Raw genomic sequence first — 26,519 nt, 5'->3', positions numbered from 1 at the left:
TTCATAGTCCCATATCTCTGGACGCGTCCATCTTTCCTGTTACTGTTCCTGTTCTGTAACAGCCTTTCTCTGACTATTGCTATTATCCTCGCCTTGTGCTTCTACGAATTGGCAGGCATTTTTTGTTCGACAAAAATGAACAAATTGAGTGCTTTCAATAGCTCGTTATTAACGCTCCAAAAGTAACGCTACAATGGTTCCTCCACTAATAACTAATCAATTCCTCTGAGAATGTTGGTTTGAGCTATCAAATTGGAAGCGACTACTTTGCTGTTAATCAGAGAAAGCACACAAAAAAAATTTTCTCTGTTATACAAACTGTGGGAGTACTTGCATCTACTTCTGTATTGCCTCTGCAGAGTTACTGCCTGGAGTAAGACCTCCATTCATGGTTTTATATGCTTAGTACTATCTCTTGCAGCACAAATCTGGAAAAGACCATCTTCTTACAACTGATGTACTGGTAAAATCTGCCTGTGGTGTTCAAAACACTGGTTTTACTAATATTATATAAGACTTTTCTCATAAGCGCTACTTTAGTGCATTTATTTTTTAACTCCATGAACTCCTGACACAGCATCCGCTAATTCTGATCCACATTTTCTGCTCTAAATTAGATTACATTTCTTTCTGCAATGCAGTTTATCACAGAAGTTCTAAATTTTTTGTCCATTTAACGTAACAGGGATTACAATTGAAGATCAATTCGTAGTTTTAGTTAACAAGTAGGTAATTGTCTGCTGTATTCGAACTATAATGTCGACTCTCAAGGACAAGCAAAAATAATAGGGAAAATCATTCAAAACATCTCTCACAGTTTGTAAAATAACTATTTTCATCCCTCACTTTTAAAAATATAATTTTATGTTTCTTACAAATTCATATTTGTCAAATTTGATCCTTATTTAGGTTTCGATTAATTTTTTGTCGAAATCCACCATGCGTTTGTATGTGATCATTTTTTATGGGTAAAATTGTCAAATTACATTTCACATAATCTAATCCATCCCTCATTGATCATGTGTACGAATAGTTTTTTTTTGTTTTTGAAAATTTATATATATGCTTATTTGATTTCACCTGACTCTACTTGATTTCACCTAACAAGTTAATTGTAGTTGTACGTAAAATCAAATAGAAATATATTATATGATGTTCGTAATATTTTGGTGAAATCAAATAGATATATACATGGGTTTAGAAAAAAGTTTGTTTTTACACATAATTAATAAGAGATGAAAAAATTCAATGAATGACATGCGCATCAATAGTTTTTTCTTATTTATGAAAAATCATGTATATGTCTATTTGGTTTCATTTGAACAGTATAAATAACATATAATATATCTGTATTTGATTTCACTTGAACAAGTTGGTTGAGTGTTATGGGGAAGGAAGTATAAGTGAGAGATCTCATGTTTGAACCCTCCCACTTACGCTAGAGATATATTACATGCTATTCGTACTATTCAACTGAAATAAAATAGATATATACATAGGTTTAAAAAGAAAGCTATTCATACATAAAGGATGAAAAAATTCATTTCATGAAATGTGAGGGATGAAAAAAATTTATTTTATGAAATAAGAGGGGGGGTGAAATTAAATAGATATACACATGGGTTTAAAAAAAACTATTCATACACATGATTAATAAAGGATGAAAAAATTCATTTCGTGATATGTGAGGGATAAAAAAAATTCATTTTTTTAAATATAAGGGACGAAAAAATTCATATTGTGAAATGTGAGGGATTATGGATTGGATTATGTGAAATTTGATTTGATAATTTTGCTCTTCAAAAAAGATCACGTGCAAGACACATGATGAATTTCGGCCAAAAACTAATCGAAAATTTAGGGAGGTATAAAAAATGACCAATATAAATTTATAAGAGATGTAAAATTATACTTTTAAAAGTGGGGGACAAAAAAATTATTTTGCTATATGCGAAGGACGCTTTGAATGATTTTCCTTCGTTGAAAAGATGGGACTAAGAAAGATTTGCTCAGAAAAAAGAAAGTATTTATTTATTATATTGGTGAATAGTAGAAAGACACACAATTATTATTAAAGACAAAAGGAAAGACAAAAGGAAGGGCTAGAAGGATAAGTTACCTTGGGCGCTAAGATGGAGGGATTGTTATCAATCTTCTCCATATCAGCCAGGCATACACAGTGGTTACATATTGGAGTAAACTTACCATAAGGTAAACGATAGAAATTTCGGGGGAAATTTAGAATAAATTAAACTGAGTTATAAAGAAAATTATAAAGTGGAAAAGATATTTTTAACTGTTAATGTACCTCTATACTTATAATTGGAAAGATTTGATTCATCATTTTATTTGTAATGCCAACAATCAATTACCAAGTGAGCAACCATTATTAAATTATTAAAAAAATAAGATTATTGAATTGTTTTATACTTTAATAAATCTGATTCATGTAATCCAATAGCTCTATGTTAGTTAAATTCAAATGTTTAGATTTCTATGTCAAAATCCCTACTTTGTTTTAAAATTTAAATTCGTTTAAATCATTTATATTTCCGATGCCATGCACAAGACTGAAAAAGCTAGTTGTCTACTAACGTATTGTGGAGTAGAATAAAGTAGTATGTTTCTTTCTCTTTCAAGAGTTGTCTATCTCAGTTCCAAAAACATTTAATATCTAGTTTATAGGAAGAAAAAGGTTAACAATTGAGTATGTTTCTTTCAAAATACATCAAGGATTGTCTATCTCAATACAAACAACATTAATTTATCTAGTAGTTTATCAGGCAGAAAAAAGTTAAAATAATTGAGAATGTTTCTTTCAAAATACATCAAGGGTTGTCCACCTCAAAACAAATAAAACATTATCTAGTTTATGAGGAAGAAAAAGGTTAAGATTGTTCATATAAATTGCACATGTCCTTTCCCATTGAGTCCGAGCAATTAGTTGGTGACTTTCCCCTTTTTTAGAAGGCTTCCCTTTTCTTAAAAAAAATGTTTTTTAAGGAAAAATTGTTGAGTATGTTTCTTTCAAAATACATCAAGGGTTGTCATGTATCTCAGTACAAATAACATTAGCTAGGTTATCAAGAAGAAAAAGGTTTATAGGTTAGTTCCCACATCGGGGGTTGGGGGGGATTTGGGGTAGATTTATAAGTCTCCTCAGGAACCTCAAGAGTTGCCGGCTTTTGTGGTTTCCTATGGATTAAGGATTATAAATTTATCAAAAGTCTTAACTGACTTTGACAAAAAAAAAAAAGAAAAAGGTTTACACTGTTCATATCAATTGCACATGTTCCTTCCCATTGAGTCAGTCAGAGGATACTAAAACTCATAATTTTCAAGTTCTGTTGATTATTGAATGGTCAGCTGCTGAAAGCCTAAACACACCAGGGGAAGGAAACAATCACCTGGAACTATCACACCAAGCAAAACTCTTGACCCCCTAAAATCATAACATATGGACAGGTAAGTTGTCCAAATCCACAATGGGTTTGTCAATGTATGTGAGGAAATACTGAAATAGGTTCTGCACTACCAACCCAATCTATATAGGTTCCACATATCTTTCTCAAAGCCATTCAGAGCAGGATACCCTTGCATGCCCAATAGAACAACCTCCCAAACATGCTAATTTTGCTCCTCTCTAATCAACTCAATAGCATTATCAAAAGCACGCAATCTCTCAAATACCCGCACAAAATTAGTGTAATGATGGTCCATAATACTTGACACCCCCATCAAGAATCTCCACCAACTTCCTATTCCTATAAGGGAATTGCAGTTTAATCTCGAGTATCTTATGAGCATCTATGTGCTCAATAACATTTTCTAAAGTCTCCACACCATACAATAGATTTGGATCCCCACTTAATGGATGTGAAAATAAGTTAGCTCCATGTTGGAGTTTTTTTTTGGCTACATTGCAACATAGAGCTTTTCGGCGGCATTGCACAACCAAGGCAACACCTATTTGTCTTCTAATCCACCTCTTATCGTAATCCCATCTTTGTCAATGTGCAATGGCTGATGGATAATAATATATCAGACTCAGATAATAATCTACCATATACAATATCCGTTACCTCCCCAATAGATTCCCTAATTACAGCACCCCAACCACATCCCATTAGCCTACTATTAACAAAAGCGACTTGGATCACTTTGTAATCCCCAGTGATGAATGGGAAGTCCAACATTCTTATGGCTCCCTCTTGATGATCTTCTCTAAGTGTAGTAGGCTCAACTTCAAGATTTTCTACTATCATTTTGACAAACATAGAAGGCCAGTGCTTAATTTGATTCCTAATTAATCCTTCAAGAAACATCTCATAACCTATAAAGTCTGGTGGTACATTGGGGTTGATAGTTTAGTCAGAGGATACACAGCTTTCCAAGAAACTTTGGTGATGTTGTTGAAAGGAAAAATCGTTCAAAACGTTATTCACATTTTGTAAAATTATATTTTTCGTCTCTCACTTTTAAAAGTGTAATTTACGTCCTTTACATATTCACATTGATCAAACTTGGTCCCTATTTAGGTTTCGATTAGTTTTTGGTTGGAATCCACCATATGCCCTGCATGTGATCATTTTTTATGGATAAAATTGTTAAATTATATTTCACATAATTTAATCCATAATCCCTCACATTTTGCAAAATAAATTTTTCCATTTCATGCATTTCACAAAATAAATTTTTTTGTCCCTCATTTTCATAAAATAAAAATTTTCATCCTTCATTGATTATGTGTGCAAATAGTTTTTTTTTTTTTGCTTCTGAAAATCCATAGATATGCCTATTTGATTTCACCTGAACAGTACAAATAGCATGTGTAGTTTTTTCTTGTTTTTGAAAGTTCATATATATGTGTATTTGATTTCACTTGAAAAGATTAATAGGAGTTATTTGCTATTTCTTTTACATAATGTTTCTACTTTTCTGTAATTCAAGTCAATCTAATATAAATAGAATTGTAGCAGTAGTTGAATTTTCTTTTCTTTATCTTTGTTTCGTATGTAAATGGTGCTTCCTTAGTTGATATTTTGAAGTTAAATTTTATTTGTTATAAGAGACTTGGATGATGAGAAATTAAAGGGAAAAACAGATATGAAATAACTAGCTATAAATATAAATAAACATGTCTTTTTTGAGGAGGGGCTGTAGTTTCGTTAAAAGCTAGAAGTTCTTGAATATTTTGTGGGCCGTTTGGCCCTGCGCCCTTCCTACCGGTTTCTTCCCCGAATCTAACAACCCTGTATTTGGATTTTTGTGTTATAGCTCAGTCGGCCAATTAGCAAAAACCAATTGGACTGGTGGAAATGCATTGAGAATAAGAAAATTTGAAGGTTTGATTGGTTTAGAAGTAGATATAATCATGCAAAAAAGGAATGACAAAGACGAGTAGTACGTATATGCCAATATTTCATATAGACGAGGTGTATTAGATGAGTTGGTTCCTTACAAATTCACATTGATCAAATTTGGTCCTTATCCATATTTCGATTAGTTTTTTGTTGGAATTCATCATGTGTCTTGCATGTAATAATTTTTGTGGGTAAAATTATCAAATTATATTTCACATAATCTAATCAATAGTCCCTCACATTTTCCAAAATAAATTTTTTCATTTTTTTCATTTCACAAAATAAATTTTTTTGTCCCCCATATTTCACAAAATAAAAATTTTCATCCCTCAATGATTATCTGTATGAATAGTATTTTCTTATTTTTGAAAATCCATACACATATTTATTTGATTTCACATAAACAGTACAAATAGCATGTAATATATTTCTATTTGATTTCACCTAAACAAACTAATGGTAGTTATAGGTAAAATCAAATAGAAATATATTATATGATATTTGTACTGTTCAGGTGAAATCAAATAGATATATACATGGGTTTAAAAAAAATTGTTCATACACATGATCAAAAAGGGATAAAAAAATTCATTTTGTGACATATGTACCAATAGTTTTTTCTTGTTTATGAAAATCCATGTACATGTTTATTCGATTTCACCTAAATAGCACAAATAACATGTAATATATATATGTATTTGATATTACTTGAGTAAGTTGGTTGGATGGTGTGGGAGAGGGATTGTAAGTGAGACTGTGAGAGGTTTCATGTTCGAACCTTATTCTTTTCATAATCTTAAATGTTGACAGCGTTATTTAGAAATTTTGCTAATAGTTATGGCTAATGGTGCATACACTTTTTTTTTTTGCAAGTCATTGGTCACTAAAGTTCTTATCTGATTGCAAAACATTCATATCTAATTGCATTGCAATTTGTTTAGGTATTTCCCGTAGTACTTTATTTTTGGCAGTGTAATGTCTAAAAAGAAGCGACATAAGTGCCTAATTATTTTTGCAAACTCGAATTTCAATAAAAAAAAAAAAATAATTCATGTCGAATTTTCGTGAAGTTGTTGTCATGCTTCGTGCATTTGACGTTAGACCAGAGCATCTCAGTGCTTGACGTTAAGCTTTTTTTTTTCTTTAATAGGAGAAGAGTGAAATTTAAGAAGGGGGTACGGACGGTTGCACCATTTTGACCATTTTCAACAGCGCGTAACTTTGGTTACACATGAAGTAATTTTATTTGCATAACGTGTAACTTTAGTATAAAATTTTATGAATCCCACACACGGTGTGAAAATCGATGCACAACTTGTTATCTGGACAGCACAAAATTTTTTAACCAAATCATGGCATTAACTGCTCAACCCATTTCCGTTCTTGAGGTATCAATAATTTCAGCGTTTAAACCAAAATAGCTGCATCAGCTACTTTGGTGTGTGCAGACTAGCTATGCTGGCCTACCTACAGAGAATTAGGATATGGCTCCATATTGAAAGAGATAAAAGCAACATGTGGTGTCCACAATGGACTCGAGATGCCGCCCTCGCATAAAAGATTATACTACATAATCATCATTTAGAAAGGTCTTCAAGAAAACAGTATCTACATTACTTTTTCTTTAAAAAACCAGTGTGCTTATGATATGGAGTTAGATTATTAACCAAAACCAGGGAAGGAAAATTGGTTTACGCGTGAAGGTGGCCAAATGAGTAGATAAAACAGTGTGGAAGTTGAAAATTTGAGAAAGAAGAATAGCATTGGACTGGGAGTTGATAGAATGGAAAGCACAAAGAAGAATATAGCCTGTAGTCAAAAAGTCAACTTGCTCGTGCTAATGGAAAGTAGAAGTAATAGTATGGATGGAATGTAATAAAAGGGTTAGTTCCACTTTTGCACCCTTCAATTATACTTGAATTTTCAATTTAGTTCCTAAATTTTAAAGTGGAATAGTAAGTCTCTAAAATATAAAATATGTTATACTTCAATCCTTATAGCATAAAATCTTTTTTACTTTAGTCCCCAAAATATAAAATCTATCATTTAAGATAAGTAAAAAATTTGTCCTACTTTAGTAGAGGATTTGTTCCACTTCTCAATGATTTTACTTAAATGGGATAAATTTTATATTTCAGAGACTAATGTGCTCTATTTTGATATTTAGGGATCCAAATAGAAATACAAATAAAGTTGAAGGTGGAAAGTAGAGTCAACCCTTGCGTTTAGGAAGTTATAGGGAAATTTGAAGGAGGGATCCGCAACGAATCTTCTGTCCTACACCGTGTGCCACTCTCCATCTCACTTTTTATTATATTGCTATTTCTCCTACATAAATATCATATTTTAGTTCTTTTTTATTTTCTTAAGATCCAATAACTATTAATTGAGTAAAAAATAAATACAACAACTTCAAAAAAGTAATATATAATAGAAAATTAAAAAATATAGAAAAAAATTCATAAAAAATCTCATTTTTTATGCATTTTGATTTTTTGAGTATGTTAAATTTTGTGTATAAGTCAATTAATAGTTATTGGATCTTAAGGAAACAAAAAAGAACTAAAACATGATATTTATGGAGGAAAAATAGCAATATAATAAAAAGTAAGACAGAGAGTGGACAGAAGATCCGTTGTTGCGGGAAGGATCCGCTCTCCCACTGCAAAAGGAAAATGACAGTAGAAAACAAAAGCAGAATGAAAAAAAAAAAAGGGACTGAAGGTGAAATGACTGCGACAGAAGAAACAACTTAGGCTTTACCTGCAAATTCTTGATTTCTTTATCTATACAAGTCTAGGGTAGAACTTCAGTGTGATAATATTCTCTTCCCAGTTTTGAACCTCGGACAAACGAGATAACGGAGAAAGTTTTGGCAACAATGACTGATGCTATTGTATCTTTTGCAGTGAAGAAACTTGGAGACTTTCTTACCCAAGAAATAGTTGATCGAAAAAATTTGAGCACGAGAGTCGAGTGGCTAAGAAATGAATTGGGCTATATGCAATCTTTCATCCAAGATGCTGAAGAAAAGCAGAGTGATGATCACAGGATGCAGCAGTGGATTTCTGAAATCACAGATATTGCTCATAACGCAGTGGCCATCTTAAACGATTGCAACTTGAAGGTAGGAGCTCCAAAATCTGGATTCTTCAACAGCCTGCAAACTTATGCCTGCTTGTGCAGCAGAGAGGCCAATCTCTACAATACCAGCCAACAGCTTAAGTCTCTCAAGCAAAGGGTGCTCGACATTTCTCGCAAGCGTGAAACATATGACATCAAAAATCTTAGTAATTCAACAGGTGAAGGGCCTAACCGTGGTCCAAACAGTAGATCAATCATCAAAACACTAAGGAGAGCAACTTCCTATGTAGATCAAGATCGACTCTTTGTGGGCTTTGAAGATGTCACTCAGACGTTGTTGGCTGAACTTTTCAAAATGGAGCACAGACGTAGTGTCATTTCTATTTACGGCATGGGTGGCCTTGGCAAGACAACAGTCGCTAGAGAGCTTTACAACTCTTCTAAGGTCATGGAAAATTTTGCATACCGTGCTTGGGCTTGTGTCTCTCAAGAGTATAGCACCTCGGATCTTCTTCGAACTCTGATTAAGTCGTTCAGAAAGAGGTGCTTCGGAGATGAACTGAAGATGATAGAGCAGATGGACGAGGAAGATTTGGAGCGCTACCTCCGTGAAATCTTAAAAGACCACAAATACCTTGCGGTGGTAGATGATGTTTGGCACAAAGAAGCTTGGGAAAGCTTAAAAAGAGCTTTCCCTGATGATAAAAATGGCAGCAGAGTCATCATCACTACGCGCAAGAGAGATGTTGCAACGAGAGTAGATGACAGGAGTTTCGTCCATGAGCTTCGGTTCTTGACACCAGATGAAAGTTGGGACCTCTTTTGTAAGAAGATATCTCATGGAGACGGCTACAACAATTGGTGCTCTGCAGGAATGCTGGATTTGGGTAGGCAAATGGTTCACAAGTGCGGTGGTCTACCGCTTGCAATAGTAGTACTTGGTGGGCTGCTTTGCCATAAGAAATGGCTGCAAGAGTGGCACGAGGTGAAAGAACATATTTGGCGACATCTGAAGAATGACTCCCTTGAAATCTCATACCTGCTTTCTTTGAGCTACGATGATTTATCGGGGCAATTGAAGCACTGTTTCCTCTACTTGGGCAGTTTTCTTGAAGATTCTTTGATTGACGTAGAAAAGCTTAAATGGCTTTGGATGGCAGAGGGATTCATAACACCAAGGGAACCAAAAATGGAGGAAGTGGCTGACCATTACTTGAACGAGCTAGTTAACAGGAGCATGATTCAGATAGCGGACAAAATGTGGGATAGAATTGCCTATTGCAGGATTCATGATCTTCTTAGGGATCTTGCTGTTCAAAAGGCAATTGAGGTAAACTTCTTTGACATTTATGACCCACGCAAATACTCTGCTACTAATTCTTCAGGCCGGCGCCAAGTTGTCCACACACAAATTAGAAATTACTTCTCACTTGTCAGTCCAAGTTCGAAAATGCAGTCACTTGTGATCTTCAATCCGGATGGTGAGGAACCCAAAGTGAAGCACTTCCGCTCTGTGTGTGTTAGTTTCACAAATCTTCATGTCCTATATCTAGAAAACTGTCATTTTAACTTTGCCACTGCTGTCGGGCAACTACCATATGACATAGGCTCTTTGATTCACCTGAAGTTCTTAGGGATAGTAGATACCAACTTTCGTTCTCTCCCGAGCTCCCTGGGAAAATTAAAAAGCCTGGAAACCCTTTGTGCAACCATGACTGACCTTGCATTTCCTCCTGAGATAAGTGAATTGACAAATCTTAGACATTTGGTTGCTCTTTGCCGGGGGCCAGTGAATGTTAGCTCCTTAACAAATCTGGAGACTCTTAAATACGTCAAGTATCAGGATTGGCTAAAATTGGAGACAACCAACTTGGTCAATCTTCGAGAATTAGTGGTTCAAAATATTGATGGTCAAGGTAGTTTGGATTCAATAGGGAAGTTGAGGAGCCTGGCTACTCTCACCCTCACATGCTCAGTTTCAGGGGCTTTTCCTCCACTAGAACCTCTTTCTTCTTGTCAGCATCTGATCAGATTGTGGTTAAGCGGACCGATACAAAACCAGGGGCAACTAGAGAAGTTGCCGCGGTCGATCATGATCTTAACACTACAGCATTCAAATGTTGGACGAGATCCCATGCCTGTGTTGGAGACTTTTCCGAACCTACAAAGCCTTGAGCTAATTGGAGCCTACTATGGACATTCATTCTGCTGCACTGCTAAAGGGTTTCCAGAGCTTGAGCTTCTACGTTTTCGTAACTTGTATAGTTTGATGGACTGGCACTTGGAAGACGAAGCAATGCCTAGGCTCAAAGGTGTGGGCATATTCAAGTGTCCTCGGCTGAAATGCCCTCAAAGAATTAATCATGTCTTTAAGCTTAAAGAGACGGAGACCAGGCTTTTGCCTTATGAGCGCATGTGGGCATGATGGCGGCTCTTTCGGTCTCCACATTCACACCATTTGCATTCTTTCTTTGGATAGACATGGGACTGGAGGGTGAACCTAATCCATCTTCCTTTTATCATAACAGGGAGACTTTCTGTACTCTTGAGCACTGGTGAATCTAACTTGATTGTGGTACATTATTGCTTCCACTGTAATTTCTCGGGTGTAATTTTTTTTTTTGGGTTTCAGCTTATCAAAAAGCATCTGCAATTTGAGTTCTTATATTTAGCAATTTGTCTTATCCTTTTATTACGAAATGAAAATTACAAGATTCTTGAAGAATTAGGAGTTGTAAGGGTGAAACTTTAACATTTCATCCTGCTGAGTCAAGACCTCAAGAAAATACGTTGCAGATTAGGATGAATACATAATGTAATAGGGCTTTAAATGACAACTTTTCTTGCACATCTTGATATACCACCGAAGAATTTTGAATTCCAGAGAAAATTAAAGCCAGGGGAATCTGATATAATGACAAATTATACACTTCAGCTCACCTTCAAAAAACTTTTGCTTGACAAATACACTCCAATGACTACATATATATACGGACAAATTTCAGTTTCTTCTCTCTTTTTGTCCGCCATTAAATTAGTGCAAAAGTACTTGAAAGTATTTCTTTTGTTTTTTGGGTTGGGAAGGATAGGACATCAGTGCAATAATCTGTATCGAGCAGGACAAGCAACCCACATGTGGGACAACTACTAAGAGTATATAGTTAAACTGCTACAAGCATTTACAAGTTTGAAAACTTAAATACTGGAATAAGCTCTTACTCCTCAAATTTCAACCTCGATGGAAATCAAGTCACCCTGGATTGACATCACCGGCAAGACCTTATTGACAAAAGTACTAGAAAATCTTTGAGAAGGTTATCTTGAGCTCATACATGTGTAACTTTGCAATCTTCAGATTAGTACTAAACTGTATCTTCGCAAATCAAATAGGTATTCTTATTAGAGTACTAAGCGTTTTAATGCCCCCACATAACATCGCTCTTTCTTCATTTGTATGATTCAAAAGTTTCAAACTGACCATGTGGCTCAGGTCAGTCTTATATCTGTTCAACAAGTACATGTACAGCGTACTAGTACAGCCCATTGGAGTTCTCTTCCTGTCAAGTTAGTCCTATTAAAGCAGGAAATACTTAAACATCATTTCTGTTAGTCTCCTTCATTTCATGTCTCTCAACATTTAAAAATAGTCTTCGAAAACCAAGTCACTTAGATTTAATCAACTAATTCAACTGAAGTAAAACCTAGACTCCCACTCACAAGCTAAGATAGTGCACAAAGCTCAAAAAAATCTTCTTTTCCTAAGCCTCCAAGAATCTTTAAAATGTCTACACTGCAGACAAGCCAAAAAAATATTTCAATGCTGTTTACGAGTTGATAACAAGAGTTCAAGTCAAGCTGTGATCAAGTCATAGTCCTGGACCTCATTTTTCCTACTATTTACTGATTTTCTTTTTTCTCTGAATCAATAAGCATTGCTCAATAAAAGAATAGAACAGCCTAAGATTAGAGTAACTACTCTCAATGTTACCTCAACCTTCTGAAGCAACCATGTAAACTTTCCCAACTCTCCAAAATACTATCCCAAGTTCACTTACGCCCTATGAGTCAAGTATTTCTAGATCAGGAAAAAAAAAAGTGAAACAATTAAGATCCACGATCTGTGATTTACCTTTTTGCATCTAACCATGTTGCTGAATAACTTACCCGCAAAGTAACAATGACATGATTTCCAATCTAGCAGTGGAAACTGAGGATTTCTCAAGATACAAGTAATACGCATAAAGTACAATTCTGTAAACAATCTGAAAACAAAACCGAAAACTTTCTTGGGTCAGACCTAATTATAACTTTAGTGTTGCGTGTTCTTCACTGCTGTCTATTACTTAACCTGCTTTAAGATTCTGGTTAAGGGCATTAATGACACAGCTACATCCAGAAACATATGGACATCCATTTGCTGTTATCATTTTTTATTTCATTCTGTAACAGGTCAGGTGGAAAAGCAAGTACAGTGGAATACCAGTTCAGAAGATGCCAAACATCCTAATGCAGTCTGGAATCTTGCAACTTGACCAGCCTGAAATGAAATTGACCATTGCAAGAAAAACCTAATCCTTTGAAGCCCTGTATCTGCATTCAACTTCTTCCCCTTCTAGAAGTCTCTCTATGGCATCCAATGGAAGGCCAATCAGTTCCAATGTCTTCTCCCAGACTCTGTAAGCAGTTTCAACATTATGTGATTCTTCGGAAGGATTTGTTGGACGACAATCTTGAGAAATAAAAGCAGAGACTGGCCACTCATCTGCTTTTAACATCTCACAGTACTCGGGAACTTGGGGATCTGTGGCTGCAAACAGGGCACTTCTAGAACCTGCAGTAGCATGAAATAAAAAGGTGAAACTGCAACAGATGCAGAGAAATATAATGTCAAAACCAAATTAGATACATGAATACATAAACTGAAAGTCAGAATATTGATCACATTCAATAAAACAACAATAAAAAGAATAACATCAAGTATACAAATTAAGTCCAGAAAACTGCACCAGGACACTGATTATATAGTTGAACCATTTGCTTCTTTTAACCAGATAATGCAAATAGACATATTCCTAACTATAGATTCAGTGCATGAACAGCTTTACTACCCTAACTTTCATGCCTTCTATTTATTCACATTCTAAATCGTAACTGATAATATGGGATGGACAAATACAATTAACCATGACAAGTATAATGGGATGCAAACAATAATAGCTGTATCCGCATAAGCATGTACCAGTAATTATCAACTCCAAGTCCAATGGCTTTTCCCATTATGTTCCAGACTTCAATAAAGTCATCCAGTCCAACCAAACTACTAGTGCTCTGTATAAGATTTTTGCAAAGACCATTGTTTCTTCTGCCGCTTGCTCAAGCACTTCATTACTAGAAGTCCACAACATCAAAACCACTCACCTAATCTAGTTTCTTTCTAACACTATACACCCCCATACTGGTACAAAACTACTTTCACAAATTCACATTTGATCTACAATGAAACATATATTGATATCAGTCCAATCAAATTTAGATTTCCATTTTCCTTATTCATAATTTTTTTAATCCAAATTAATTGAAACAGAAAGTAAACTAACCTTCTTCAGCACTGAATATAAAATAAGGAATCAGGCGATAAGCAGCCTGGACAATCCTCGGGAGGTCCCTGGCCTGCATTGAAGGAGTCCCAAAACAAGAATGTCAATCTCCCATATTTTGTATTACTAAAAATTAATTCCTCAAAATGCCAGAGAAATTAAGTCAAAGGAACAAAGATCATGATATACCTTAAGACTCAGGCTTAACATTTTACCTTTCTCATAGAATATAGACAACTTGAATACAGAACAACATGATCTTGGTTGTTTGGTGCTTTATTTTGGAGCATTTCGACACCAGACATTTCTTTAATCTTCACTTGGCAGCTCATGTTCAGTTATTTCAAATGCCAAAAGTAAAAAGTTAAATTTAAGTCAAACCAGCATAAAGGCTTTTCTCAATCAGGTTCTGTAAAATCTAGAAATTACACTTTACAGAAGCTACCAAAAACAGCCCTTGTCCCTGCTATGAAAATTTGCTTGCACAAAGCAAACTTAATAATCAATATCATTTGATAAAAGTAATATTTTTATCCATCTGTGCTTTTAAGCTAGTCTAGACCCTAGACAGAGAAGCCCGTTCAGAAAGGGGAAGATGTATTAAGAGATTTGCAATATCTGTAACATCACCTTGCCTAAGCCTATTCTCTCTCTCACTCCAAAATTACATAGATTAATCCCGCAATTTCTCGAGTTTCCATCATAATCTCCTCACAAACAAACCAAACCATAATCTCTCGTAATCCTTTGCAAAGACTAAACTACTCATCTAAGGTTCTGAATATCTTCTGTCTCTTCTATAATATCAAGCTTAATTTATAGAATTTCTACTTTCTAATGCAAGTATATCAGTAGTTTGTCTCTTTGACATCCTCAATTGCTTTACACTATCCCATTGCTACATATCAAACCATATGTTCTAATCATTTAAAACCATCTCAAATGAAAGTTTCATGATCAACATGCTAAACTTTTGACTTAGGGATATTGCATGGATCACAAGTCATCAAACAGCAAAGGTTCCCCAGAGCTGAAGCACGTATTACAAAAGCAGCACATGCTATAGCAAAACTAAGTGCATATGAACACGGAAGCTAAAAAACTTTTAGTGCTTCTAATCTGTACTATGATGAATTTAACAGTGCAAGCATTAAAAACTTCAAGTTTATACCAATAAAAGAAAACCATTGCAACAACACAGAAAGTAAGCAACAAACAACAGAATAGGAAATTAGCAAAACTAATCAAGATTTCCAAGAATGCACAGAATAAGCCTCAAAGGTTCCAAGCAGAAGTGTATCACAAAAATGACAAAAGCACTATTGTCCCAATGAAAACAATAGAATGGTACTTCATAAAAAATCTAATGCCATCACAAGTCACATGTTACCATGAGCTTATTCATGTTCTTGTCAAACTCACATAAATGCTACTTTTTCAATAAAACTGAAAAAAAAAATCAAACAATGAAGAAAGAGAGGCAGCTTGAAGTGTCATCTTTCTTTCAAAGGCCAAAAATTTTGGTCAATGGTTAAGGAGGGAAGAAGGTAGAGTACATTCTTTCAAGTTGAAATGAATTCTTCAACATTCTTGTCAAACTAGCAAATAAAAGTTACAAGAAGCATCACTTTACCAAGTGCTTTAAGCAACATAATAATGTGGAAGAAGCAACATTTGTGATAATCTACCCTAGAAAAACTCTCCTCATACTCTCTAGTTATCAATATTCTTCAACCTAATGACTTTTTAGCTCCTAATGGTTTGTGCAAGTTGCTATAATGTACTTAACAGTATGACAACTAATAATGCTCCTGGCCTCTGCTTTAAGTTTACATTTAATGTTTAGACAGGTAATATCGAGCCTGAACCCAAGATGCTTTACTTATAAACCCCAAGCTTGGAAAATGAAGCTTGGAAAATGAACAAGCGAACATTTTTCTAGTTGTTATTTACAAGAACTAAACATTTAAATTTACAGTGCTTAGGGGACTCTGAGGTAGATTTCATAGGTCTGAAGAGTAAATCAGAGTGAAATTAAAGCAATATCACTTCAGTTTATGTTATGTATATCAAAATTCTCTTCACACGCAAAGGACTAAGAGCAAAAAGGTTAGAATATTTACCACATTGGTTTGAACTATTCCAGGTGATACACATATTACGCTTATCCCAGCTTCAGCAGGCAGCCGCTTATGTAGCACACTACTGAACATCACCTGAAGTTTGTGTCCCAAAGTTAATTAGAAATTTGAAAAGCCTGATAGAAAAGCAAGAGGCCAAAGCATGATTTTTGGCCAATGAATTAATATAACCTAAGGAAAAACCAAATACATGTAGAATGTCAATCCACCAAAAATCCTAAACAGAAGTAAGACAATGAAATCACCTCTGCCAATTTGCTGCCACAATATCCAACTAAACTTGTGTACTTCGTTTTTCCAGATGTAACATTCATATCCTCGGTATCAACAAATCCGACATAATGCATCTACAAAACAAAACGGAGACAAAACAGGGGAAATTGTTCCTACATTAGAAGGGGATCAAACAAGAGTAAATAACAAGTGCTAAAATATATGGGAACAATCTGCATAAATCTTCAGTTTCTTGGAGATATTGTTAAGAGTAAAATAAAGCATACAACTATCATGCTTAACTTTTTTGTGATTAATCAATAATCTCTTTGACATAATAATAAGATCACATTAGATGGCAATCTCATTACCACCAGATCATCTATAATGTACACACAGTGAGAAACTAATATAACTAAACATATGAATATAGACTGCTTCTTTCCCGTTCCCTGGATCCTTAAGATATGTGGAGAGATTTAGATTGGCAAAATACTAAGATTTTAGAAAGCACATCTAAGATGTATACAGAGATAAAAATTAGGACCATGAACTTACAACAGAATTCACATTGACAATTCGGCTTGAAGAGCCTCTAAGTAGGGATGGCAAAAGCGAGATAGACAATAATGCAGGAGCTAGGTGATTCACTTGCATGTGCTGCTCATACCCATCTTTTGAAAATTTCTGTGGCTCTGATACTCACAAGGAAAAAACAAGGCATCATCAGATTCATCAGAAGTGCATGAGTTATATTCTTTCTGTGAAAAAGCTTTACTGAAAAGTAAACAACTTTGCACTAGGCAAACTAATTCGTAAAAAAGAATTGAGAATACAGATTATGATAACTTTGGAAAATTATCATCCGAAAAGATGTATATCCAACTACACAAATCGTCTCTGAGTTGATCAACTTAGTTTTAATTGACTCAATTTGATGAACTTAAAACAGACTTGATCAACTCAACTAACATTGACACAATCCTTGAAGCTAACATAGAGAAGCTTTTCAGATTTTAAAGCATATGGAAGTGACAATCCCCAAGAAAATTTCAAATACAAAATATTTGGAGAGAAATCAAAGTGCTTTTTCAAGTTTAATTAAAGGAAAGCATAACAAGAGTACATAACTTCCTATATGGCCAAAATGATGAGAAGAAAGGATACTCAAAAGTTTGGGAGAAAAAGACAGAACATCACTTAGCAAAACTAACAACTTTGTCTATGGAGTGCAACTCATCAACAGAGATAAGTACAACAAATTGAAATACCTCCTTGACATTATTTTGTGTTTACACAACATCTTTTATCACGTTCAATTAATTAGATTCACATAAGGTAAACCAATCTGTACAGGTTCATGGATTCATAAGCAATAATTATGAAAGCAAAATCCAGTTTGATAGAAAGACATGCTTCTGCTATTGAAACAAGATGCTTCCTCAATGGTAGGCTAGCCAGTTAAATGATCACTGGACATGGATATCCTTAGCATGGCTGCTTTTATCCGTGAAAGCTGACTAGACACTTTTGGCTAACACCACCACTAGCAATGGATATTTGAGCCAAGGACATACTCAAAAGTAAGAAATATTGAGACTAGGCATAAAATATTTGTTTACTCCATATATAAGGGAAATCAGCAGCAAATTCTATACACTGAAAACATGAGTTCAACCCCTCCACCAACACCTATTACTGACTAATCAATTGAGGCTCCTCTATGCATTTTGCATTCAGTTAACGTCACTCAGAAATCCCCAAAAGTGAAACTATTTAATCACTTTACAGAAGCAAATGACAAATTTTGCAATCCAGATAATAATGCAGACAAAGAAGACTGCTCCATGTATCAAGACACAAGTCCAATAAAATTCAAATTAACCAAATTATACATGCCAAAATAACATTCCTACACACATTTCTCTACCTATTGAAATCTCAAAAATACAAAGCGGAACCTTTTGATACTAACCTCCAATGGAAAATATGCCAGCATTATTGATTAGCGCGTGTAAAGGCCCCAATCGTGCATTATATGCTTCCGCAAATCTTACTACAGATTCCAACGACAGAAGATCCAGCTCCATCACCTTTCACCCACATAACAATAATAATAGTAGAAATAACAAATGTTTCAAAAATCAAAACCTAATATCAACTGAAGAACGGAATATTTGCCACCTCAATATTCAACGGTAGGCCGCGGCCGGTCCAATCCTCTTGCCATTTGCGAATTAGGTCATGAGCAGCGTTTGTATTTCTGACGGCCATTACTACATGACCGCCGGCTTCGGCCAATTGGCGCGCGATTTCACGACCAATGCCGCTGGTGGAGCCAGTGACGATGAAGGTGAGATCGTTAATTGGAGCAAGAGGCATCGGATTAGCTAAGTGACTGGCCATAATCCTCTGGAACAGCATCTCGTAGACTATATACAACCATCCTCTCAACCATTCCATCCATCCTAACGCCTCTTTCTTCTTCTTCACGTTCTCTTTCTGATTCATGTTGTCCTGCTTCTTCTCATCTTTATTCTGCTTCTCGTTGTCGTCTGCTCCGTTAATAGCTTTGCCTCTCGCCGTTAAGGTCACAGCCGCCGACGCCGACGCCGACGCCATTGTCCGGAGAGAGGAGGGAGAAGATTCGAGTGTTGAGTGACTGAGTTCAGTTACTTACAGTTGTCAAACAAAGCAACCGAAATTGGGGGAAAACAAAAAAGATGCCCTTGAACTTAATTTAATTCCTCAGTGCCCCTCAAGTCTCAATTCCTCAATCTGTGCCCCTTCAAGTTCTGTAAACTTTCAATTTGTATTCTATAAGTCCAATTTATTACATACTTTAGATAATTAAATTTTAATTAAAAATCACAAATGACTTTAGATAATTATTCTAATGCCTACAAATTACAATTTTTAAAAGATCCAAACAAATATTAAATACTCAAATACGTTATCAAAATAATTACTTATTCAAACGGGTCCAAGTCGAACCCAGGTAAGAACTCAATATTTTATATTCAACCCATTTTTAGATTAACATAAACGGGTTCGAGTTGGGTCGGATAACGAAAATTATAACTATATTTGTGCTCAAAAATATTAAGTGAATTTGAGTTGAGTTTGAATTAAAACCCAACTTATTGACAGACCTATTTGGATAGAAGCCAAAGCCATCAAATCAAGAATTTCTTTACAAGCATTGGATAAGCTAAAACATTTAAAAACATCAATGTAGAGACCTAGAGATTGTCAAATTCCATACCAGAAAGAGATGTTGAAAGAAGTATGTGTGATCACACACAACTCTCGGGGGTGGCATGTTTAGTTTCACAAACCATTTGGAGCTAACTGTGATCAAAGAAATCCCAAGGGCAGAATTTATACTACATTAGGTCTATGAATATAGCTGTATTAATCTAATCAGGCTATAATCTAACTGCAAGCCATAATCTCACAATTTTGTGCTAAAGCAATTTTAAGCGCCTGACCAAAATCAATAATTGTCATGAATCTTTTGTTTTAGGCTTTGCTCTTACTGCTTTAAATCCCGCTATTCGCTTTTAGCTATCCACAACCCTCCCTTAGTAATGAAAAACAAAAGAATCCTTCTTGGGGTTAGCCAATCTCACTCTAAACTTTTTACAGAAGTAAAATAATATGCACCTTTATCCAAAACTAAAATGAAAACAAAATAGCATGGTTTTGTCAGTACGACTGATGCCTCGTTTCCGTACAAATTCCTAGGAAATTGAATATGGCCACGGTGCTATTAGTCCAAATAAGCTACTATGCCATGAGTTGGAAGAACCGAAGAAGTTCCAACTTCCATGTAACATAAAATATCCATGGCATCTTGAAGTACACAGAAGAAAGATTTCAACATTGGAAGAACTTGCTTGTTGAAATTTACACAACAAAAGCATAGTATTATACAAACATAGAACCAAGGAGCAAACTATTTCACCTCAAAAATGTAGGCAGGTTAAAACAACTGCGGACATCAATAAGGCAAATTATTGATACATATCACCGGATGTTGAGAGTGGTGATGAAACACCGGTGATAGGTATCAGGGTTCTATCTAAAACTACTATACAAGAAAAGTCAACGAGCAAAACTTAGAACCCGCGACTAATCATATCTAGATAACGCTGTTCAGACTCCTGCCTTTGTAGCCTCATTTCATTGTTGAACTTGTTGATGAAGTCCTCAACTCTTTCATTAAATTCTTCGAGATTCACTGAAGGGTCCTTTCTAATTAAACCTCCTCTAAATCTTATGGAAACAGTGTCGTTGAAGGTCATGGACTTCCTCAGGTCTTTCCATGCAGCAGCTGATATTGCCATGTCCTCCTCTAAATCAATATTGCAGTTTTCTTGTGCTGCAACCACTGTTTGAGGTTGTGGCCAGGTCTCGCTCTTGTTGAGTTGCTTCTTTTGTGCCTTCGTTCCTCCTTCCTTGATGGCTCTCCATGTTGCCTCCATTGTATCATCCTCCCCCTCCACATCGAAGTCTTCACTTTCGAGCTGTTCTTGTGTCTGTTCAAACTGATTTTGCAACCCCTTTATTGTTTGCTGTCCAGTCTTTGTTGTACTTGTTATTGCAGTCATTTGGGTTGTAATGAGTGGTGGTGAAGAGTCAACTGAATGTGACTTTTTAATCTCCTTGGCTTTTGTCAATTTAGAAAAAATTGCCTCGAAAGATTCATCATCTTCTTTTTCAACACCATTTTTGTCTCCAGTACCATCTTTCTGATGAATGTTTAAGCTAGCTGTTGCAGATTTGGCTTTTGTTGTTGGAGCCTTTTCAATCCCTTTGGCCGCGGTCAAACTTGAAAAATCAGAAAAAAGATTCAGAAGAGATGCATCAACGTTGTCTTGAATGTCTTGTTGATTCTCCACGGGAACTTTTGTAGTCTTGGAATTTCCTCCACCTGCTGCTGCGGCAGCCGCTGCTACCACATGTATATCCTTTGGTTTTGTCTCTTGGCTGTGCTTTTGATTGTTAATCTGCGTTGGAGGAGGAGCTGGTGGTGGTGACAAAGAAGGCGAGAAAGCACCATGCATATCGTAATCCTCACCATCACCACCATCTTCAATGTCACCGTTGCTGTCCATTTTTGGATGGTAGAAATGGGAGGAAACTGCTATGAGGATGACAATGAGATGCATCATGATGTAGATATAAAAAGTAGAGGACAACCAGCTCCTGAAGTAGGAATATGGTTTCCTCAAACTTGACAGCATAAAATCATAAGAATATGGAGAAACAGCCCCCTTGAACATGAGGAAAGTTGAGACTAATCCGGCCGAGAGAAGGAGAAGTTCTATGGCTCTTACTGCAACTTTGAAACTGGTTTTGTTGTGGGATAGGCTTTCTATTAAGAGGGATGCCATGAGAATTAACCAAAACAATGGGACGAAACTAATCTGGGAAACCAGGAAAAAGATGTGCAATTTACGGCCAGGGTTGTGTTTCCTTCAATGTCCAAGAATAGGAGAAAGTGGAAAGGAGGAGGTCCATTGTGGGGAAGTTTTGGTGTTGGTTGCTGAATCTTTACAGCCTAGCCACAAAAGAAATGGGAGTAGAGAGATTTGAGAGAGCACCAAACAAAGAAGAGCTCAATTTTGTTGCTGTAGACCCTCAATTAAAGGCCACCAAAGTAAAGGTTTTCATTTCAAGAAACACCAACCAAATGATGCCTTTTATATATGTACAGGCACAGAACACTATTAAATGTCCTCAGCAATAATTCCACAATTCCATCTTTACTCAAATCTGGACCCTCCATTCAACCATGTCTCACATTCTGCTTTTTGGATTTTTAATTCAACCCCAAACCAATGTGCATGCATGCATGCATGTATGGCAAAGAGATCAGGTATATCAATCAAGTGGCATGTACATACCAATTATGTACAGTCAAATATGTGATATTAATCAGAAGCTAATTATTCTTTTGACTAAACATTGTCATATAGAGTAATTAGGTTAAAATCCACATGGTTGTGAAAATAGAACAGATTAATTAGTGAAATGATAGGCAGACATGTTTTTATGTTGAATGAATGTTGGTTTTCAGTTATCCATATGGCAATGCGGATTACCACTGTAACTTTACATATGCCTTTACAATTTCTTGCAAGAGTTGATATTAATTAGTTCAGTAAATAAATACTAAATGAACATGTTCTCTTGAAAATATGCAAATTAAGTGGAAGTATAAGTCTAAATAAACTACTGTATTAGTTTAGTCTTTTCCCTACCAAGTTGGCTACTCTGATCTTTAATTTAACAGTCCATTAAGCACAGAAATATGAATATTGAATTGGTCAGAATCTTCGTAATTGACTTCATCATCCGCTGAGCTAATGGAAGCGTAATTTTACAAAGTCAGTCAATGTATATATCTTTCATCTTGCAAGAATCCATTGTGCGCTGGAACTGATAGCTACCTGAAAGAAATCCGCAAGTGACCATTGAATTATTGGAGTATTGACTTGTAAGTCGTGGGAATCTTTTTTTTTTTCTGTTTTTAACGAGGAAGGAGTGAGATTTAATAAGCGCGGGGGAGGGAAGATGAGCAGAATTAAATCTAAAAGTTCTAATTTTTAAAATCTCAATCTTAATAACTAAACTAAGGTCTCTTTTGACTTGTGATAACTTTTTAACGACTCATGTATATATGGCAAAGTTGCGTACTGTTGGATTTGATGCAATTGTTACATGTTATGTCTTGGGAATCAATGACATATATATATAACCATTTTTTTTTTTGTTTTTTCAATTTCTTTTGTTCTAATTCAGTTTCATGCATATAATGATGTAAAAGGAGATATTTGCTTCGAATTGTCGAACGAAAAAATCAGACACAATGATTGAGAAAGACTAGCAGCAACTGCTAAAGCTATCCATCTTGCCAGCAAAACTTTCTGATGCAAAGTCCCCACCTCAAACAGAGAGGTAAAGATCATATAGATGATTGAAGAAAAATGAAAAAAAAAATAACCCACAAAACTTTTGTTTTATCTTTACCAAGCAATTCACAAGATAACATATAATTCTACACTGCAATCTGTAGGTAGCTTCATACAGACTTCCATTCAACCACCTGTGCAAGCACAAATTGAAAATTGGAATTTAATAAGGGATATACACTATTAACTATAACTTGCTGCTTTCACTTTTAAAGGTCATTGGCTTTTGTTTTATCTTTACCAAGCAATTCACAAGATAACATATAATTCTACACTGCAATCTGTAGGTAGCTTCATACAGACTTCCATTCAACCACCTGTGCAAGCACAAATTGAAAATTGGAATTTAATAAGGGATATACACTATTAACTATAACTTGCTGCTTTCACTTTTAAAGGTCATTGGAGGTTGAGAAAACTGCATGTTGACAAATATTATTGTTACGACCATTTTGCCAGGATTCCCTTTCATAAGCTCCACTTTTGAATACTTTAATTTCTTTTCTATTGTTATTTTCTGCTGTCCTCTCTCGAGCCCACCAAAAAATAAATAAATAAATAAAAGATAAACAGGACGCGGAAAAGGGACAAAAGGAAAGAGAGGGAGAAATGCATTTGAAGTATCGTAGAAAAAGATAAAGATGTTCCAAATCAATATTGATCATTGTGGAGTTCTTCACAAATAGTTCCAATTGATCACTTCCAAGCTACTAGCTAGGTCAGAATGAGGTTATGTAAGATTTTTAGGAAATAATTTACCACAGATTTCATATTTCTAGAACAAAGTAGGGTTAGACTGTTGTAGGATAGTTTGCTTTCAATGAATATGTAAACAACCTTAGTTGAACAAAGTTCATATATGGTTTCTTTATCAACAAAAAATTTTTTTTTTCTTGCATATGGATTATTCCGTTGTAGGGTTCTCCCTCTAATAGTTTAAAACGACAAAGAATAAAAAAAAAAACTTAAACTTAAACTGAAGGAATAATTTCTCCCAAGGAAAAAAATGAAAGCTAATGTACAGAAAAACTTTGAATTTTTTTTGCACCAATTAATAAAGGAAAAGGAGAAAGTGATTACTAGTGTACCCAATTTGGCCATATTAATTTTAGCATGAAAACGCTCTTCCTCATTTTAATTTCACAATGGTTTGGAATATCTGCTACGTCTATATCGAAAGGCCAACATCAAGATTGAGGTCAGTGTAGAAAAGGGGTCGGTTCTTTAACTTGTCTAGGATTAGGGAACAGTAACGTGTGTGATGGAGCCTGATGAGCCTCATGTGAACCACGTCCTTTAAGTCTTATCACAAGCATCTGCCATTATTTGTTCCAAATAAAAGCTAAAGAAGAAAACCTATATTAAATGAATGTCCCCTCTAAAATATGTTGAGATGCTATCCTAATGGTCTTCTGAATTATGGGTTGCAGTTGGATTTTGATACACAAATAGACATGCATATTCACCTCATTACAATTTGTTGGTTTTTCCCCCCAAGAAAAGACACTTATGGTCGAGGAATTAATTAAACTTACATGGAAACATCTAACACTTTTCTTGACGAGATGCATGAACACCACCCAAAACACCATTTTGTTTATTGACTAAAAAATAATTTTCTAAGGTAATAGATAATAGAATATTCTAGTCCAAAAGATTTTTTTTTGTTAGTGTATGTGGGAGGTTCTGAACCCGATATCTCTCACTTACACTTTCTGTATTACCTAGTTTATCCAAAAGATTTGAGTACAATAAATTTTGAATTATACGAGGACAATGATTTCCCAAAAATTCATGATGTTAGCTCTTGCATTGCCAACAAAAGAAATACAAGGGGAATATAGAAAGAAATAGATTGACAAAGATATGTATTAAAGAGTAAATCCCTCTTCAATTTCTTTCTTCATCAAACTAATAATGAACCCATAGATTTTATTTTTCTTTTTAAGTTCTACAATTGCAAATGAAACTCTGTCTGCTGAGGGGAAATTTCATTAAACAAAAAAACATATCAAGGGATGAGCTATATTTTATTTCCCATAGCGCAATTATACAAGTGTTAGAGATTCACATGATGGTTTTAATGCAGGCTTTCTGATAAGGTGAAGTTAGCTAAAAGGGCAGTATCGTAGCTGTAGTCATTGTGCAACTTTTCCTTAAAGGCCTAATCTTTTGGTGCATGCACTTTAATGGATGATGACAACTCCCAAAATTGTGACAACTTAGCAAATAGGATTTGTTTGGCTCCCACACCACACGATGTTGGAAGCATCCATTCCACTTTTCATCTAATCAATTGCCTAAATTGACTGAGGCAGCGTCATTTGGCCGCTGCTACAGTTTATGGATTTTACACTTTATCCGCAGGCCAAGATTTCGGGGGTCTGCAGAATCAGTCATTCGTATTGTTTTGTAAAGAAAATTGATGTTAGTTGCGATCGAGATCATTCATAAATGTCAACCTTCAAGTGGCTTTCTGGCAGAGACTAAGTTGATATTTAACAAATACTTGGAGTTTTGCTTGAATAAAACGAATATGGACCACAAAGCAACCAATTCTGCAGGTCTCTTATCCCTTTAATCTTTTATCTAGCTAGTCCCTTGAAAAAAATGGGGTGATCAACTTATTCTATTCAAAAGAAAACCTAGTGGGACACGAAAATTTGCTAGGCGTTAATGTCATGTAAACATTTCAAAACTTGCCAAACACATCTTGAATTCAATCTATTTGGACCTAACAAGGCTCCAAGCCTATCATGTCTTTGAATTCACTCGAAAAATAGGATTCAATACAATATTGTGATAAAAGATTCAGCATAATGTTGCAAAGGAAATGATCAGGAAGTAACGTTGTCATTAACGAATCTGCTGTTATTGATATCTCTACTTCTTTTTCCTTTTTTTTGGAGTTCAAATAAGCATTCATAGTCTAGAATTATCACTGTTTTAAATGGACAATTTTGAAGGACTAAAGCAACAAAATTCCATGCACTTAATCATTCTCAAACAGTAAAACGAAGTACCAACTAGGAAAGTTTCTAGTGTTTAGGATATCCATGAATTATTCCTTTGACGTGGGGCTATAAAAGGGTGAACCTGAAATCTCCTATACATAGAGACAATACAATGTCACGTAACAGT

At 35.2% G+C, this 26,519-nt stretch overlaps 3 protein-coding genes across 3 annotated transcripts; 1 reads left to right on the top strand and 2 right to left on the bottom strand.

Moving 5' to 3' along the window:
• Positions 1-8,104: 8,104 nt before the first annotated feature.
• Positions 8,105-11,122, top strand: LOC113742274 (disease resistance protein RPP13-like). The gene has a single exon (XM_027270078.2). It carries the CDS (start codon positions 8,245-8,247, stop codon positions 10,870-10,872), a length of 2,628 nt encoding a protein of 875 aa, XP_027125879.1. The 5' UTR covers positions 8,105-8,244; the 3' UTR covers positions 10,873-11,122.
• Positions 11,123-12,642: 1,520 nt separating this feature from the next.
• On the bottom strand, positions 12,643-19,085 carry LOC113742275 (dehydrogenase/reductase SDR family member FEY). The gene is made up of 7 exons (XM_027270080.2): positions 18,583-19,085; positions 18,374-18,491; positions 16,957-17,093; positions 16,431-16,532; positions 16,168-16,260; positions 14,045-14,117; positions 12,643-13,278 (listed from the first exon to the last, which is right to left on the bottom strand). Exons 1-7 carry the CDS (start codon positions 19,018-19,020, stop codon positions 13,016-13,018), a joined length of 1,224 nt encoding a protein of 407 aa, XP_027125881.1. The 5' UTR covers positions 19,021-19,085; the 3' UTR covers positions 12,643-13,015.
• A 1,434-nt stretch (positions 19,086-20,519) lies between these two features.
• Positions 20,520-21,797, bottom strand: LOC113740640 (uncharacterized). The gene has a single exon (XM_027268182.1). It carries the CDS (start codon positions 21,795-21,797, stop codon positions 20,520-20,522), a length of 1,278 nt encoding a protein of 425 aa, XP_027123983.1.
• Positions 21,798-26,519: the final 4,722 nt, after the last annotated feature.

Source organism: Coffea arabica, chromosome 4e (assembly GCF_036785885.1).
Source record: "Coffea arabica cultivar ET-39 chromosome 4e, Coffea Arabica ET-39 HiFi, whole genome shotgun sequence".
NCBI classification, from domain to species: Eukaryota; Viridiplantae; Streptophyta; class Magnoliopsida; order Gentianales; family Rubiaceae; genus Coffea; species Coffea arabica.
This window is presented reverse-complemented; position numbering and strand designations above follow the sequence as displayed.